The 19155-nt window shown below is 47.5% G+C and overlaps 1 protein-coding gene across 2 annotated transcripts in view; it reads right to left on the bottom strand.

The window, feature by feature from the left end:
* Positions 1 to 10986, bottom strand: part of CERS5 (ceramide synthase 5) — an 88106-nt gene extending 77120 nt beyond the window's left edge. The window contains exon 1 of one of the 2 annotated variants that reach the window (XM_073546121.1): positions 10645 to 10986. In XM_073546121.1, coding sequence (XP_073402222.1) covers positions 10645 to 10817 — 173 coding nt within the window. In that variant the 5' untranslated portion in view covers positions 10818 to 10986. The remainder of the gene's footprint in view (positions 1 to 10644) is intronic. The other variant, XM_073546122.1, reaches the window with a different exon arrangement.
* Between the last annotated feature and the right edge of the window lie 8169 nt (positions 10987 to 19155).

The raw sequence follows: 19155 nt of genomic DNA, 5'->3' as shown, positions 1-19155 counted from the left end.
TGCTAGACGGATCCGGCAGAAAACGGATCAGTTTTTTCAGTTCTCCAAAATTTACGCCGGATCCAGTTTTTCTAAAAATAGCCGGATCCTGCCCGTCGTAAAAAACCTGATGTGTGAAAGTAGCCTTACACACGTCGTACGTCATTTGTCTTTTTGCCTAGTCATTACTCGAGGGGGCGAACCTAAGTGTTCGCTACCACGGCGCGCGTTAACTGCGGACCTCCTGTAGCAAAGACAGTTGTGAAAACAGGGGCACTGCAAAGGGCGAAATACGCAGGATAAACAGACATACAGAAAGCCACAACATTGGCCAGTTTACGGTACAAATAGGTTTAGTAGAATGAGATTTCTTAAAATGTCCTATTTGGATTTTCCATTATTGGTTTCAGGAAATACATTTATTTTTTTCTTTTTTAAATATGTAGTTGTTACGATCTGAAAAATCATGTTATCAGATCATTTCTCCAGCATAAAAGAAGAAGAAAAGTGGTATAACGTAGTATTAATGGCTACATTTAAAACTACGACCTGTTTCGTTAAAAACAAGCCCCAATACAGCTACATTGAGAATAAAATAAAATGCAAAAACTACCATAATATAAGTCCCATCGGAAAGGGGTGAAACAAGTTGCTGTGTCTCCAATCAAACGGATCAGACCCCATGTAAGGTGGAAACGCTTGGCCTTTTGTTTTTCATGCCATTGATTGCTGCCTTTACGGTCGTACCCTCTCCTAATGTTGGATGTTCGGCCCCCCACACGCTCTGTAGATCAATTCAGCGCCCTGATCGGCATTTTCTGGCCGTCGCTTATCACTGCTGACTTTAATTTGGGTTTGTGTAAGATGACAAGAGATCTCTCGGAGGCACAGGATGCAATTTAAGCCCAGGGATTGCAACCAAATCCCTGACAAGAATATCTCAAGGTAACTAATCCATCAGTGCTAATGATCGCTCGTGTCATTACAGGATACACAATCAAAGTAAGCTGCAGCTGGCGCAAGACAACAAGTAAATAGGAGCCACCATCATCACAGAAACCATGCCTACAGAGGCTCAGGTCGTAAATCAGGAAAAAAAAAAAGTTTTCGGTAATACCATTTTAACTGACAGTGGTAAAACTCTTGTGAGCAAAGCCTTAATAGCCAGCAGTAAGGGCAGATTTTAGGAAAGTGGTTCCTTTCCCTGCCCATCTCAGGGTATATAGCCATTAACTACACTGGGTTAGGTCATAGACGATGGGGGTCAGCTATAGCATATGTACAGGCAACAATGCTTACAAGTTTGGTGCATGTTTCTCCGCTGAGGAATTTCAGACAATGCAGTGGCCATCATTAATATCCATTGGCCCAAGAAAAGTAAAATGTCAGCATATCACAATTGTATATACAGGAGCTTCTCACAAAATTACAATATCAAAAAGTTAAATTATTTCAATTCTACAAGACAAAAAGTGAATCTTATTATATAGGGTCATTACAGACAGTGATCTACTTCATGTTTTTTAAATCTGTTGATTCTTATGGCTTACAGCCAAAGAAACCCAAAAGTCATTATCTCAGTAAAGTAGAATAATTAACAAAAAACATCTGAAAAGGCTTCCTAAGCGTTTAAAAAGGTCCCTTAGTCTGTTTCAGCAGACTCCACAATCATGGGGAAGACTGCTGACTTGACAGATGTCCAGAAGGCAGTCATTGACACACTCCACAAGGAGGGTAAGCCACAAAAGGTCATTGCTAAAGAAGCTGGCTGGTCACAGAGTGCTGTATCCAAGCATATTAATGGAGGGTTGAGTGGAAGGAAAAAGTGTGGTAGAAAAAGGTGCACAAGCAACCGGGATAACGTCAGCCTTGAAAGAATTGTTAAGAAAAGGCCATTCAAAAATTTTGGGGAGCTTTACAAGGAGTGGACTGCTGCTGGAGTCATTGCTTCAAGAGCCACCACACACTGACGTATCCAGGACATGGGCTGCAAGTGCTGCATATTCCTTGTGTCAAGCCACTCATGACCAATAGACAACGCCAAAAGCGTCTCACCTGGGCCAAGGAGAAAAAACTGGGACGGTTGCTCAGTGGTCCAAGGTGTTGTTTTCAGATGAAAGTAAATTTAAAAATTTCATTTGGAAATTAAGGTCCCAGAGTCTGGAGGAAGAGTGGAGGCCACAATCCAAGCTGCTTGAGGTCTAGTGTGAAGTCTCCACAAATCAGTGATTGTTTGGGAAGCCAGGTCATCTGCTGGTGTAGGTCCACTGTGTTTTATCAAGACCAAAGTCAGCACAGCCGTCTACCAGGAAATTTTAGAGCACTTCATGCTTCCCTCTGCCAACAAGCTTTTTGAAGATGGAAATTTAATTCTCCAGCAGGACTTGGCACCTGTCCACACTGCCAAAAGTACCAATACCTGGTGTAAAAACAGTATCACTGTGCTTGATTGGCGAGTAACCTCGCCTGATCTTAACCCCATAGAGAATCTATGGGGTATTGTCAGGAGGAAGACGAGAGACACCAGACCTCACAATGCAGATAGCTGAAGGCTGCTATCAAAGCAACCTCTGCTTCCATAACCCCTCAGCAGTACCCACAGGCTGATCGCCTCCATGCCACTCCGAATTGATGCAGTAATTGATGCAAAAAGAGCCCGGACCAAGTACTGAGTGCATTTACTGAACATACATTTCAGTAGGCCAACATTTCAGATTTTAAAGTCATTTTTCAAGCTGGTGTTATAAAGTATTCTAATTTACTGAGTTTTGGGTTTTCATGGCTGTAAGCCATAATTATCAACATTAACAGAAATAAACACATGAAATAGATCACTGTTAGTAATGACTATATAATATAGGAGTTTCACTTTTTGTATTGAAGAACTGAAATTCATTAATTTTTGAGGATATTCTAATTTTGTGAGAAGCTCCTGTATGATAGAAATATCCATCTTCAGGACTCGAGCGACTGTGCATTAGATGTAGCCCAGCGAGTGATTTCGATGATCACCTGTAAATGCAGCCTTATGTAAATTCCGTCTTATGACATGGCTTATCAGTAAATCCTGCGCAGACTAGACACAAAGATGTTTACATGCTCCATTTCCCTACATCGCAAAGTTTGTAGTTCAAAGTTATGTTATGTCAATGCCGACCTGAAGAGCGCACAACGCTTATCAGTGCAGAAAAGTAAATAATCCAAGACACAATCCAGGTCTAAAGGTGCCTTCACACCTAGAGATTATTGGGACGGACTGAAAGAAGCACACGGGAGGCGAAAGACCAAAATTCATCCTCGTCTCAAACTTCAACAAAACGCCAACGACACTAGTTATGTGCTGGAAAAGGGCTTCTATAAAGACAAATGCTAGGACTACAAGGCTTGTGTGAACAGGCCTCAAAAGGGGTTTAATAAAGATGGTAAATTGTCACTTATTTACAGGACACCTTTGAGCTGTGAGCACAGCACACCTCAGTTCATTACACCTGTAATCTGTCATCTCCTGACAGTACAGCAGAGGTGGTAGCACTATGAGAAGAGAGTTACGGTAAATTGAAGACTTTATAATGTGACGCAGCTAAGCTTAGCTGTACTGCCCATACCCCAACAGTCGCTGGCAGGAAATTAAAACTCAAACGGTTTTTGTAATGACAATATACAGGTCTACTGTGCTCATAGTAACTTTATTAATACTCTGCAGCGAGATCAGAGCTGCCATTACATCTCACACAGGAATAGCCTGTTCTAAATTACGGTGGGGGGAGTTTTAATTCCCCATGTGTTGCTGCCTGCCTATGACTGGTTAGTGTCATACAGGGGGGAAGAAATACACGCCCCCCCCCCCCCCCGAAAAACTGATAACGCCTACTTGGATTTAAAGAAAATTAACTTATTAGGTGCCGACTAGGTTGTTAATACCTCCAGATTGAGGTGAAAAAAAAAAAAATATATATATATATATATATATATATATATATATATATATATATATATATATATATATATATAATTATTCCGCTCTGTAGCCACAACTACATTGTGTGTCCAATTCAACATGAAAAGTTTAGTGAAAGGTAAGTGGAGAATAATGCACGACAACACTTCATTGATTGTCGATAGGACTGCTTGAGATAGCCAAGTACAGCGCACAGCCAGCTTTCAGCCATCTCCATCACAAAACAACGTAGCTCCATTCACATGGGGGACTCCCAAGTCCCATACTCTGAAGCCAGTGATTGGCCCCGCCGTCAGATACCCTCCACAATACTACATTTACCAAGGTCTTGCAGCGCGATTATTAAAAAAAAAAAATTCATAGCGTCCATTTCCTGATCGTGGGCACGTGCAGTAATGTAGAAGACACTTTAACCTCGGAGAGTTTCTGTATCACTTTTTGTGGAAGGAGTGAAGGTTGCTTATGAAACTGTATATTTTATAACCGTGATTGGGATGGATCAATGCCATGCAACACAATGCTGTCAGCAACACACAGCACACAGTCTGCCAAATCAGAAGTCGTCCCCGAAACGTCCTCACATTACAACGGGTAAATCCACAGGGTGTGTCACGACTATAATAGGTGGGGTCCACCTCCGATTCCCCATCCCAACCCATGCCGAGTGCGGTAACCACTACATCAATACTTGGCTGACTGATTTCTTAACTTCCAAAGAGTTGAATGGAATCTGCCATACTTTCATGAAATTTCCTGGACACTGCAGCAGGCAGAAGAGGGTCAGGAGACCACCATTGTGTGGACGCTCACCCCAAGATCTGCAGATGTTACATGGAGCTTGCTGCAGTATGTGTACGGGGACTTCGTGGACTATTCACATTCATTGCACCGTACCTCAGTGGCAAATATTTGGGGAGGATGCCACCTGATAAACCACTAATATCCTACACGTGCTGTGCGTCCTGCCCGTCGTTCTCTTACACCATTCAATGTCAAATAAGACCAATTACTGAAAGTGATGAAGTCCCTCAAGTTACAGGGTTTCGTAGTAAGAGGTCTGCGCTCTATTCCCAAAAAATAAATCTGGACAAACCAAAAGGTAGACAACATTCATGTCTGAGAAGCCAACCTTTGTGCCATCCACAGACGGTATGGTGGCAGCAGCGGCCGGTGCAGTGACCGGAGGAGAGGCGGCAGCACACAATGCAATCATTGAGAAACATGAGTGCATGGCAATTACAGACGCAAATTTGGGGCAAAAAAAAAAAAAAAAACTATTTAACCCCCCGAGCACATATACACTGCAACAGAAGGGTGCAGTCTCACCCCGTCTAATGCACTGGAACTACGCCTAACATGCAGAGTAAATAAGGGACAAGACTCGAGCACTTTTGTTGGTATCTGTAGCTGTGTTTATTAAAGGGGTTTCCACTACGAGACTGATCCCCTATTCTTTGGATACATCAGTAGAGGGGGGGGACAAGGCATATCCATCGCTCAGCTATGACATTGTCTGGAGCTGGTGGGCTGTCTGGTGTTGGGCCTCCAACATCCGATATAACCTATAGCCACGGGCACCTCTTTAAGGGAATCTATCGCTTTGTTTTTACTACAGTTTTGATAAAAACCAGTTTTATCTGCTGCAGATCTAGCAGTGCTCCGAATAACCTCGCCCTCAACACAGATTGGCAGCTTTCTGCCTATGCACAGTGTACACAAAGCTGCCCATCAGCGACGGTGGCGGAGTTACACAGTTCATAAATAGAGGACGACATGGCAGCAGGTTTACTAGTCCTCTAGTGATAATCTGCTGATAAAACTGTGATCAGAACTACAACAAGTAGCCTATTAAGTGACATCACTGGAATCAGGGTCTCTGTATCTACATTATGATTGAGAGGAGACGGAAGGGGGATGGCTGGAGCCAATCACACTGGAAGAAAAAAGAAAATGTTTAAAACAAGAAACCTCAGCCATTTCTGGCGTATTAAGACACCCGTAACCATAGGAAGCCACTACATTATGTTGCTCTCAGATTAGGTGAAGAAACTGGTGAGGGACTCCCTTTAAAGATTTTTTTAGGCAAATATATTTATTGCCTATGCACACGTATGTATGATCGCTGAAGGTCAGACCACTAAGACGCCCATGATTACTAGAACAGTGCTCCCAAAGGCCCCTATGTGAATCAAGCAGCTGTTCACATAGCACCACAGCGCCAATCACTCATAGGGGGTCCGACAACCCTGCTGTCTTCATCAGTCCCATTCAAGTGAATATTGTGATGCTCAAGCATGCAAACAACTCCATTCACACAAGGGTCTCCGGTACCCCCATTCTCCAGGTAACTGGAGGGCCCAGCAATAGGACCACCATCATTCAAAGATTTATCCCCTAACCTATGGATAGGTAATAAATGCACTTATTGAGAAAACCTCTTTACATTGTACCTCATTTACAAACTTATTTTCCTATTATAATGATCCCACAGGAGTGACGAGTCTGTGTGGACCCGTGATTTAAGGCTCCAATGATTTTTTATGGGGAGAGAGACTTGATGTCCTGGAACCTGACCAAACAGCTGTATGGACTAAGAGCATGGTGATGTGGAGTTTGGGTTTTTTTATGGGGAGAGATGTTGGAGTAGACAGTGACATATGCTCACACGCGGTGAAAACGGACATGTGGATGTGGATGAAAACTAACTCCAAATATAGTACTCTCTGAATAAGGTTCCTATTGATTTAAGTTAGAAAAACACTGTTCGCTCACACTGGCATATGTGCTCTCCTGCGAGAGAATTGGGCACATTATGCTGATGACACTGGCAAAGCGTGCACTGAGGGTCAGAGTGTGATCCGATTCGCTCACATAAGAGAATGGCAGCACAGGTGCGAAAAAGATGAATTTAATTTCTCCATCGTCTATGAGCGTACATCGGACTGCACTTGGATGACATCAGAGTGCAGTCCGATGTTTCACCCGCGCCCATAGACTTGTATGGGTTAGTGCGATCTGATTGTCGGATGCACCTGCAGCATAGTGTGATAGTTCTATCGTGCTGAAATGGCACGAGAAAATAATTGCACATCTGCTCAGCCCCATAGTGTAACATTGTGCCAATCCGATAAAATACCAGATCGCACTGGGCAGTATTATGCACCAGTGGGAGCAAGCCTTTCGCTGCACATGGTACTTTTTTTCCCATGATACAAAAGGCAGGAAAAAAAATGCATTTGACACAACCACATCATAAAAAAAAAAAAAAAAAAAAATGTGGATCATTCAGCCACAACTGACTAACGTTGGCTCTGTGTTACACAGCAAAAGGAAGTACTGGTGACTAATACAGTATAATAGATGAATTACTGCAATAATTCTTTACTAGAGGTTTTCCGGTGTGGACACAGCTACCGGGTTACGAAGGTCGTCATCACTGTGCGGGGGCTTCTAGCAGTGACCTCTCCATCAGCGGAGGAGGAAGAGACCGGCTGACATCCATGTGCTGTCCATGTAATCTTCACCAGAAGACACACTCCCTTTACATCAGCTCTGGGCGTCCTACACCATCAGGATCAAGCAGTTCCTGCGGTATCGACAGTCGCGGTCCCAGCGCTCTCGGGCGGTTGTTATGACATGTGACCCCGGCGCCCAATCAGTGCTGGCGTCACTGTCCCCACCCTCAGACAAACTGATCAATAGGAAGTCAGATCAGCCACAGCCCTGACTTCCTCTTCATGTTTGATTTTTCCAAAGGTGGGGAACAGTGACGCTAACACTGTTTGGACGCTGGGGTCACGTGTCATAACAAGCGCCCGAGAGTGCTGGGACCTCGAGTGCTGACACCACGGGAACGGAGCAGGCGCGTTAGGAGAGTATAAGCTTCTTTTTATTTTATCGGGGCCTAGCACGAGGTGTGAGAAGGGGTTGTCCAACTAGTGGACAGCTTCTGTAATACCTCTTTTAGGGCATTCTAGTAAGCTGCATAGCACACACAAAAAAAGGAAAAGGTTGATCTGGCGCCTGGTCTCTTACGTTCGCCGTCCTCCGCTTCATATGCTTCCTCCACACAGCGTGCCCCATCGCGCTCGTTTGCTGGCGTCCTTCATTCTGCCCTGCGGAGGACAGAGCAAACTGATGTAGCGCGCATGCGCCGAGAAAGGTCAAAGAGCACTGATAACAGCGTATGCACACTACATGACACTGCTCCTGCACAGGGGCACTTTGCTCTGCTGAGGACGGGCACAGTTTGGGGGACGCAGGACGTGCCATACCCATGACCCAGTGCAGCAATTATGAGAGAGGAGGCGTGAGATCAAGACCAAAGATGCCCATTGGACTAGACCATATTGGGGGGAAAATAAAAGATTCGTTTGTGTTTTACAGAAGGGATTGGGGACTTACATACAGCTTCCTAGAACGCTGTGAAGAGGCCTCAATGGTGGTGGATGCACTTTATATTGGGAAAACCTGGTGACAAGTTCCCTTTAAAAAATGTGTCCGATTAAGACAAGTTATTATATCTATCCCCAGGAAAAGCCACAACTAGCTGCCAGGCATCCCAGCAACAGGGAGCATCACCGATAGTCAGAGCATTTATCCTCGTTCAAGATGGCGCAGAAGGTCGGATACATGACCACCGCTCCATTCATACAGTACTCTATGAGGCTGCTGGTAAAAGCTGAGCACTGCGCTGGCAGCCCCATAGGGAAGAGCAGTGATCACACACGGCCACTGCTGCTCCTGCCTAAGTGGTATACAAGCCCCCCGGCAGTCAGACCCCCACCGATCAACAGGTTATCACCTTGGTATAAGATATTTAGCAGACCACTTGATGGATTTAGTGCATACCTTGTCCCTGAAGCAGGAGCTGCCCTCACCCTAAAGGGGGTTTTACACTAAGCAATATCGCTAGCAATATCGCTAAAACGTCACTGGTTTTGTGACGTTATAGCGATATTGCTAGCGATATCGCTATGTGTGATACTTACCAGCGACCGGCTCCCCCGCTGTCCATCGCTGATCGCGCGAGAATGTCCGGCTCCATTTCTCGTCGGGCGCTTCCTGCTGAGACTTCCTGCTGTGACGTCCAGCGACGCGTGGAGGCGGGCGGGAGGACGCAGGATCGCTGTGTGTGAAAGGTGAGTATCGTGCGCTGCGTCGCTGCTGCATCGCTGTGAGATCTTTCTGTATGAAAGCTCACTAGTGATCATTTAGCGATGCACCAGCGATCCTGACCGGGTCAGATCGCTGGTTGGATCGCTGGTGCATCGCTAAATGTAAAAGGGCCTTAAGGCTAAGTTCACACGTAGCGGAACTCTCGCGGAAGTTACCGCAGGAATTCCATTCCGCGGGAAAATCGCATTTTAAATTCCCGCTATTTTCCAGCAGAAAAACTAGTGGTTTGCAAGCTATCTGTAGCATTGCTTGGAGAACTGATTGACAGGTTGGTCACACTCGTCAAACATAGTGTCTATGCAGCATCAGTAGTAAAAAGATCTAATGTTAAAAAAAAATAAATAAAAATCGGGTTATATTCACCTTCCGACATCCCGCGCAGCGCCCCCAGGCCTCTGCGATGCTCCAGCAGGTCCTGTTCCCAGTGATACATTGCAGCAATGACTTTTGATGATGTCGATGTCTAGCGAGGTCAGCAAAGGTCATTATCGCAAACATCACTGGGAACGGGAGCTGCCGCGTGTATCGCTGAGGCCGCTGCGCGGGACGTCGGAAGGTGAGAATATGACGATTTTTTTATTTTAATTCTATTTTTTACAGAGATATGGTACCTAGAACCCAGAGGACAGTCTCCTCTCCTCCGGACTGTGGGTACCATCCGCAAATGTTCTGCTTACTTTTGGCATGGTGGGCACAGCCACATGCGGGAAGTAAGCGGAACAATGCATTCCTATGTGGGCGGAATTGCTGCGATTGCGCAAAATAATGAGCATGCTGCTGATTTTTCCACGATGCGATTCCGCCGCGGGAAAATCCACAGCATTAGCACAGCATGTGCGGAATCCCATAGGATTGCATGGGATGCTGTTTTTTGCGTTTTAGCTGCAAAATTGCACTTTAAAAACCGCCGCGAAAAAAAATGCGACGTGTGAACGCAGCATAAAGGATCAGTCTCCGTCATGGAGGGTTCAGTACATACTGTGGGAAAGCTCTGGACAGATTTACACATGGCCAGTGCGGGGCGCGGGTGGCCAGTGCGGCGCGCGGGTGGCCTTTACTTCCCCTGTAGCGTGTGGCACAAGACCTGGACACAGCGCAGTACACCAGGACCAGCTGCCGGCAGACCCCGCTGGGGGTGACCACAGAACTGTCGTGGACCAGCAATTAGAGAGAACAGACCCCTCCGCAGCGCTGGCCTCCGAGTGGACCATTACTTCAGACATTGGGTGCTGTAGAGGCAGATCAGATGGCGCTGAAGTGCAGACCTGTGGTGCATTCATGGCGGCAGAGAGAAGACCCCGATCAGGGATCGTCATCAGGACACAAGCCTGTGACCAGTGCTGAGTGACAGATGTCAGGCCACCTCCAGGCAGGAGGGTGGAGGCCCCGAGGTGAGGCTGCTGGCAGGAGGTCGCTGCCCTGACAGGGCTGTCAGCTGAGCACATCACTGAGGAGGGAGCACAGGTGGGTGGAGCAGCTGCACCGGGGGACTGGCAGTGCCCGCTGCCGGGATGGCATCCCTCTCTCACCTCTCAAACAGCAGCCTGAAGGCGAAGATCCCCAGCGCCGTGGGGAAGGCGTACAGGAGGTGTCCAGCCCGCGGGTACTGCTCGCCGCTCTCCGTGTCCGCCAGGTCCGCCCAGGTGACGTTCTGCGGGAGCCAGAAGCGCTCATTCCAGAACCAGGCCGAGAGCGCACACATCTTCAGGCAGCTCCGCCGCCGACACACACGGGACCGAGGCAGCCGCTCCGAGGATGACGTGCTGCCAGGCGGGACTGACAATGCTGCCGCCGAGAGCCCGCCCCCCCTAGCAGACCGCGCCCGGAATATCTGCTGCTCACAGGAGCCGCCCTCTTGCTACACCAAATGGCCACAGAAGGCATTTTGCTACACTCGGATGCGGTCCGCCATATTGTTACACCCAAAAGCGCTCCCCTCACATGACGTCATTCATATGCGACAGCCTGGGAGACGGCCGCTAGACGGCAGACGCACTAAAAAAAAAAGCTTAAAACTGCTGTTGCCCATAGCGACCAATCCCAGACACCAGTATGTTTTTTAGCAAATGTATCAAAACAGCTACAAAGGAAAAAAATAAAGATGTTTCCCATGGCAACCAGTTTGGACTTTTAAAAGAGATATAAATGCCCTGCTACCAATGTAATGTTGCCCTTCTGCAATTTGTAGTGCCACACATAGCATATGGGATCCAGTTTTGGTCTCAACATTCTAAGGCCTCGTTCACACATTTTGGTCAGTGTTTGTAAGCCGAAACCAGGAGAGAAACGTAGGAAAAGTATACTGAGGTAAAATACTGACCAAATACAGACAGCTCTATGATTTCTATGCCCACAGCTCTGTGCCTGCCCCCCACTTATATGCCCCCTGTGATCTCTGTGCCCCCCAGCTATATGCCCCCTGTGATCTCTGTGCCCCCCAGCTATATGCCCCCTGTGATCTCTGTGCCCCCCAGCTATATGCGCCCCCATGATCTTTGTGCCCCCCCCCCCCCGATGATCTCTGTGTCCCCCCTGTGATCTATGAGCCCTACACAGTGCTCTTGTGCCTCCCTGATGATGGCTGTCCCCCGGTGCTGTATATCCCCCCAAGGCTGTATCTGTCACCAAGTCATATATATGTTCCCCAGTGCTGCATTTACTCCAGAAATGTTCTATATCCCTTTGAGTAGTGTATATCCCCCCAGTGCTGTATATCCCCCACCTGTGATGCATATAGCCCCCAGTGATGTATATAGCCCCCAGTGATGTATGTGACATGTGACCCCACCAGTGATGTATATAGCCCTTCAGTTATGTCTATTCCCCACAGCCTCCCCGGTGATGAATATGTCCCAGCATCTCCTGTGATGTCTATGCCCCCCCAGCCCCTCCTATAATTTATATGACCCCAGAGTCTCCTGTGATGCATATACAGCAGTGTCATTGCTAACTATATATATGTACAGCAGTCCCAGCGCCTCCTATGGAATATATGGTGATTGGATATCTCGACAGTTGTCCCGGGTGGGATACCCACCGTATCCCATTTGGGACATGGATAGCGGGGATTTACCTCCCCGTTTTGGGCATGTATGAGAAAGTCCTTTTGGATTTTTTGAGTCAGCACCACGTCAGTGGTATCGGTTGCTTCTATTGGTATGTGTTTTGTAATAGTGATGTTTATGGGTCTAATTATCATTTTGTCCCCCTTTTTTTCCCTTTCCCCCTCCCCCCTTTTTTTGGTCACGCTGTTCTAATAGTTTGGTTTAATGTGGCATGTTATATGCTGGTATGGCGGTATTCCGAGTTTTGGCCCCTTATTGTGTGTTTCTATTATTGTGCACGTTTGCCTTGGGCTTTGCCCTGTATAAAAATGGCCGCCGCATGATTACTGGGTTGCGCAGGCGCGCTCGCTGCCACTGTGTTGATTGGTGCTCCGCCCATGTCGGGTGCCGGATCACGTGGGCCCGCATAGATCCGGACGCGTCATGGAGAGGAGGCGCCACCCATCGCGGGATGTGCGAGAGATGCGCCCGCGCTACTTCCGGTAGGCGCGCATATATATACGGGCAATTAGTGCTGTACTTTCATGCCCCCTGAGGAAGGAGCAATCGGCTCCGAAACGCGCGTTGGGGTGACACCTGGACCACCTGGTCATCTGAGGACTGTTGAGGTATGTTGGGGTTGGTTTTTTAACCCCTCTAGATGGGCTATATTCTAGCCCTTTTTGGGAAGGATTGTTTTCCCGGTGGGCAACATGTGGGCTCATGGCATTAGTGGATAGGAGGTTCATTTGAGCACACCATACGTTATAGGCAGTGGTTCCTTCTATATACATACGATCATGGATATTTATTCATATCTGGCACCTCTGTTTGAGGTGATATAGGTTTTTCTGTGTAGCTCTGTGATATACTTTAAATCTTGGCCTCTGTTTGCCCTCAATATACTTGATGCCTCTTGTATAATAGAGTGGTATATCTTTCTACCTTTCCTCTGTGACTAGTGGGGGTCCAGGGTGTCTTTAGGCACTATCTGCACTTTAGTTTGCATTTTGCACATGTCTGCCTTCTTGTCCTTTTATGTCCTTTCTAATAAAGAAATATTTATATCATGATAAAGGATCTTTTGGTCGTATTTTTGTGGTTTCCACATCCATGTTTGATGTATATACAGCAGTCCCAGCGTCTCCTGTGATGTTTATACAGCAGTCCCTGTGTCTCCTATGTGGTGTATATACACTAGTCCCAGCGTCTATGTCAAGTATATGATTTACAAAACTTATTATGACGAAATGTTGACTGCTCTCCTGGCCGACACAAACCTAGAAAAGCAGCTGTGAAAAGCAACATGATCAGTATCAAATAACATCAAAGCTGCACCAAAGAGAAGCAGCTACAGCAGTCACATTAAGGGTGAGTTACCGTAATTATTATTATCATTTATTTATATAGCACCATTGATTCCATGGTGCTGTACATGAGAAGGGGTTACATCAAAATACAAATAGCACTTACAGTAATTAATTGTTTGACTAAATATAATGGGGTAATTTTCAAGGTGATCATTTTTGTGTGGCCCCCGAATGATGGTAGAAATTTCCAAATAGCTCCCGGCTGGAAAAAGGTTCCCCACCCCTGTGCTAGAGGATCGGAGCACATAGCACTGACACTCGGATCACACTTGCAGCAGAGCAGGAGCCGAGTGTCGTTGGCATAGCGCATCCAATGCTCTTGCATCGGAAGTATCACACTAGTGGCACCCCTGCCTTACATGTATAATTACATACAAAGGACTGGAACGTGTGTTATTTCTTCCAATGACTTTACAAAGAACTAGGGGACATTATTTATATGTAGAGGAACGGTGATTCCAGGATCTGGACAAGGGTTCTGTAAAGTTAAAACAACAGGACTTTGGATTCTCTATTGCAAGAATTAGTAATAGCAGATCATATAATAGGGCTAAATGATTTTCTAATAACCAATGGCAATGTAGGATATAAATAATCTACCTGTCATGGTTCCACCCCACAGGGTGTTACTGACAGCTCAGCCATCCAATCCGGTACAGGGGCGTGCTGGAGCTGTCAGTACTTTGATTGACAGCATAGCCATCCAGTCTGGTATAGGGGTGTGCTGAGCTGTCAGTGTGTTGATTGACAGCTCGACTAGCCAATCTGTGACTGGGAGGCGTCAGCTGTGACGGACTCAGCTCCTGCTGAGCCCATTTTCCTTTAAAGGGGGTTTTACACTAAGCGATATCGCTAGCAATATCGCTAAAACGTCACTGGTTTTGTGACGTTATAGCAATATTGCTAGCGATATCGCTATGTGTGATACTTACCAACGACCGGCTCCCCCGCTGTCCATCGCTGATCGCGCGAGAATGTCCGGCTCCATTTCTCGTCGGGCGCTTCCTGCTGAGACTTCCTGCTGTGACGACGAGCGACGCTGGACGCGGGCGGGAGGACGCAGGATCGCTGTGTGTGAATGGTAAGTATCGTGCGCTGCATCGCTGCTGCATCGCTGTGAGATCTTTCTGTATGAAAGCTCACTAGCGATCATTTAGCGATGCACCAGCGATCCTGACCGGGTCGGATCGCTGGTTGGATCGCTGGTGCATCGCTAAATGTAAAAGGGCCTTTAGAGTGGACCCTCTGGGCCGTGGCACCCACCCACCGAGGGCGAGCTTACCTTGTGAGAACCCACCCCCAGTACAGGGAGTGTCAGGGAAAACAAAAGCAAAACACAAAACAAAGATCCTGGAATAAAAAAGTAAAAAAATATATTGCAAAAATTGCATGAAGGTAGTAATAATAGTAATAATAAGGGTATTTAGTTAACATAATTTTGATCAAAATCAAAATCATTTTGCATGCACATTAATTTACTTTTTCTGCTCAGACCCAGTTTCTCATTTGTTTCATTGTGCATTCTGTGCATATAAGGGTGTGACCGCCCTGTTTCTGAGTTGGAAAATCCATCCTGTCTGGCCTATACTATTACTGGTGGTTCAGTCCCTCTGTCCTTGTTCACATTTACGTCACTTGACAAGTGGAAAGGTTTTAAATACAAGAGTTAGGACTGTCCCACAAGGGTTGCCGTGACGTGGCGGGATGGCTTCTACATTATTTTGATCAAAATTATGTTAACTAAATACCCTTATTATTACTACCTTCATGCAATTTTTGCAATATATTTTTTTACTTTTTTATTCCAGGAACTTTGGTTTGTGTTTTGCTTTTGGTTTTCTCTGTGTAAAGGTCATGTGTTCATATGCAATTACATTTTGCATGCACATTAATTTACTTTTTCTGCTCAGACCCAGTTTCTCAGGGAGTGTCAGGGGCAAGACCAAGGGGGTGAGCCACCCCGACTGCTGGGACCAGACGGCCGGCTCAGGGGACACTAGACGAGTGTCTGACGACAAGGACGAGCAGGAAACAAGACGAGACAAGACGTAGGTGCAAGGTAACTTCATTAGAACAACTCAGGATAATAATAATAATAATAATAAATTTTATTTTTATAGCGCCGACATATTCCGCAGCACTTTACATTTCAGAGGGGATTTGTACAGACAATAGACATTACAGCATAACAATAATCACATACAGTAGATTATAACAAATACCAAGAGGAGTGAGGGCCCTGCTCGCAAGCTTACAGTCTATGAGGAAAGAGGTAGACACGAAAGGTGGGTGGTAACAGTTGCCCTGATTGTATGGACCAGCCATAATGTTAAGTGTGTAACAGTACAGACACAGAGGGCTAATGGATGCATAAAGCATGTGGGAACATGATGCTGGGAACCTGGTTATGGTAAAATTTTTGGCTCTGCCACACAGGGATAGGTTAGGTTAATGTGTTGAGGCGATAGGCCAGTCTGAATAAATGCGTTTTCAGGACACGCTTAAAATTGTGGGGACTGGGGACTAATCGTATTGACCTGGGAAGTGCATTCCAAAGAATTGGCGCGGCACGTGTAAAGTCTTGGAGACGGGAGTGGGAGGTTCTGACTATTGAGGATACTAACCTCAGGTCATCAGCAGAACGGAGGGCGCGGGTAGGGTGGTATACTGAAACAAGGAAGGAGATGTAGGGTTGTGCTGAGCCATGGAGGGCTTTGTGGGTGAGGGTAATAAGTTTATACTGAATTCTGGAGTGGATGGGTAGCCAGTGTAATGACTGGCACAAGGTAGAGGCATCGGTGTAACGATTGGTGAGGAATATGATCCTGGCTGCAGCATTCAAGACAGATTGGAGAGGGGAGAGTTTTGTAAGAGGGAGACCGATTAGAAGAGAGTTACAATAGTCGAGACGAGAATGAATAAGAGAAACAGTAAGAGTTTTTGCAGAGTCAAAAGTAAGAAAAGGTCGAATTCTAGAAATGTTTTTGAGGTGCAGATGACAAGAGCGAGCCAGTGATCGAATGTGGGGGGCAAAGGAAAGCTCGGAATCAAGTATGACCCCAAGACAGCGGGCATGTTGCTGGGGAGTAATAGTGGAACCACAGACGGAAATGGCAATGTCGGGTGTAGGTACATTAGTAGCGGGAGGAAACACAAGGAGTTCAGTCTTTGATAGGTTCAGTTTCAGATATAGTGAGGACATGATATTAGACACAGCGTTTAGACAATCGCCAGTGTTTTCTAGAAAGGCTGGCGTGATGTCAGGAGAAGAAGCGTATAATTGGGTGTCATCAGCATAGAGATGGTACTGGAAACCAAATCTACTGATTGTTTGACCAATAGGGGCAGTGTACAAGGAGAAGAGGAGGGGGCCTAGAACCGATCCTTGAGGGACCCCAACAGTAAGGGGAAGGTGAGAGGAGGAGGAACCGGCAAAAGAAACAGTAAAGGAGCGGTCGGAGAGATAGGAGGAGAACCAGGAGAGAACGGTGTCCTTGAGGCCAATGGAACGGAGCATAGTGAGGAGGAGCTGATGATCCACAGTGTCGAATGCTGCAGAGAGATCCAAGAGAATTAGCATGGAGTAATGACCATTTGATTTAGCTGTTAGCAGATCATTAGAGACTTTAGTGAGGGCAGTTTCAGTGGAGTGTAAAGAGCGGAAACCGGATTGGAGAGGGTCGAGAACACATACAGTGCAAACAAGCAAAACGTGCAAGGTGCGCGCGTGGGCACGCCAAGGTCCATAACATGGTACGTGCCAGGTGGCACGCCTAGGTAAAGGTAAAGGCATGATGGCATCGGACTCCGGACTGCTGGCAACGATCGACATCATCAAGGCATCAGGCTGCGGACATCAGCTCCGGACGTCAGGCCGCAGTCATCCAGCTTATGATCTCTGGCAGCGATCGGCAGGTTCCGGGCATCCGGCAGGCAAACCAGGTTTCAGGCAAGGAGGCACGACAGGTATCCAGGCATGGTGCGTGTTAGGGAACACGCCAAGGTCCGAGGCTAGGTGCGTGTGTAGGGGACACGCCAAGGCACAAGGTACGAGACAGAGTGCGTGTGTAGAGACACGCCAAGGCACAAGGTAACAAGGCAGAGTCCTGCGCGTGCAGAGAGGCACGCCAGGATCAGGCGAGGCAGAGTCCTGCGCGTGCAGAGAGGCACGCCAGGGACAGGTGAGGCAGAGTCCTGCGCATGCAGAGGCACGCCAGGGACAGGCGAGGCAGAGTCCTGCGTGTGCAGAGAGGCACGCCAGGGACAGGTTCCAGGACAGGGTTAGGGCCTGTGCGTGCAAGAGGACATGGCAAAGCCTGCGCGTACTTTTACAGAAGCACGGGGAGGTATGCCATGGGCAGGCGAGGGCCTGCACGTGCTTTAGAGAGTACAGGGCGGAAACAGAGTGAAGTGCAAGGGAGCACAGAGGGCACGGCTGGGGCACTGGCTAGCTGATCGGGCTGCGGTACTGACAGACGGGCAAGACTCCAGCGAACCCGGCTGAGGCATGGTAGGCGACACAGCTGTCACTGACCGACGAGCACGGCTGAGGCACAAGCAGGCGGGCACTGCAAGGGCGGGCACGGCTGAGGCACAGACAGGAGGCTAGGAAGGCCAGGCGCATGCAAAGGGCACACGAAGAAACAGAGCAAGGGAAGACAAGAAGAGAAACAAGGCAGGGCTTAAGCAGAGTACAGAACCAGGAATGGAAGCATAGGCAGAAACACGGAATCAGGTCAGAGCAAGAACAGAGCTAGCAGCGGAGCGTAGGCCGAAGCCCAGAGCCGGGCCAAGGAAGGACCTTGGGACTAGACATGGAAAAGAACACAAACTGAAAGAGAGGAGCAATGGTGCGTGTGCCAGGTAGCACTACAGAGCACCATAGCAGAGAGAGCAAGGCAGAGCAAGCAAAGACACAGACCATAGGGAGGAACAAGGCAGAGCATAGCGAAGGCAAGGCAGAGAATAACAGAAGGACTACAAGTCCAAGCAGGACAAGGACGAACATGGCACAACGGACAAACATAAGACAAGGCACGGGACAAGAGATGGAGTACGAGCACGGAGCATGTGCAGAGATGCACGACAGAGCAGAGTGCAAGGTCACAGAATAGAGGGCGCGCCCCACAGACCAAGCAGCCATGCAGGGACACCACACAATACTCAGGCCCTGAGCATAGGAAGGGGCGGCCTGATATAGGGCATAGCACCTCCTCTTCCAGGTCAGGACCAGGGGACCACTTCCGGGTTCAGATCCACAGGATAACAGAGCACAGTCACATGATCAGAGTTCCAGACATGACGAGACGACTGCAGATCCAGTGCTGAAACCTAGACAGGTCACATGATCAGAGTTCTAGACATGACGAGATGATTGCCGAACCAGACAGTGCAGGATCCTAGGAAAGGTCACATGATCAGCGTTTCAGACATGACGAGATGATTGCAGAATCAGACAGTGCAGGATCCAGGCAGGAACACATGATCAGGAATCCTAGACATGACGAGAAGATCACAGAAGGCAGAGCAGAAACGCAGGCATCCTGCAGCTCAGACATTAGGTGAGTGTGCACACGGCTCTAGTGAACATGCAGGACAGCAGACAAGATATGCACATGCACATCGC

The sequence above is a fragment of the Dendrobates tinctorius genome, unplaced genomic scaffold (genome assembly GCF_039654945.1).
Source record: "Dendrobates tinctorius isolate UK_male_01 unplaced genomic scaffold, ASM3965494v1 ptg000145l, whole genome shotgun sequence".
Taxonomy (NCBI): Eukaryota; Metazoa; Chordata; class Amphibia; order Anura; family Dendrobatidae; genus Dendrobates; species Dendrobates tinctorius.
The sequence above is the reverse complement of the archived record's forward strand: the minus strand, read 5'-3'. Positions and strand labels throughout refer to the sequence as shown.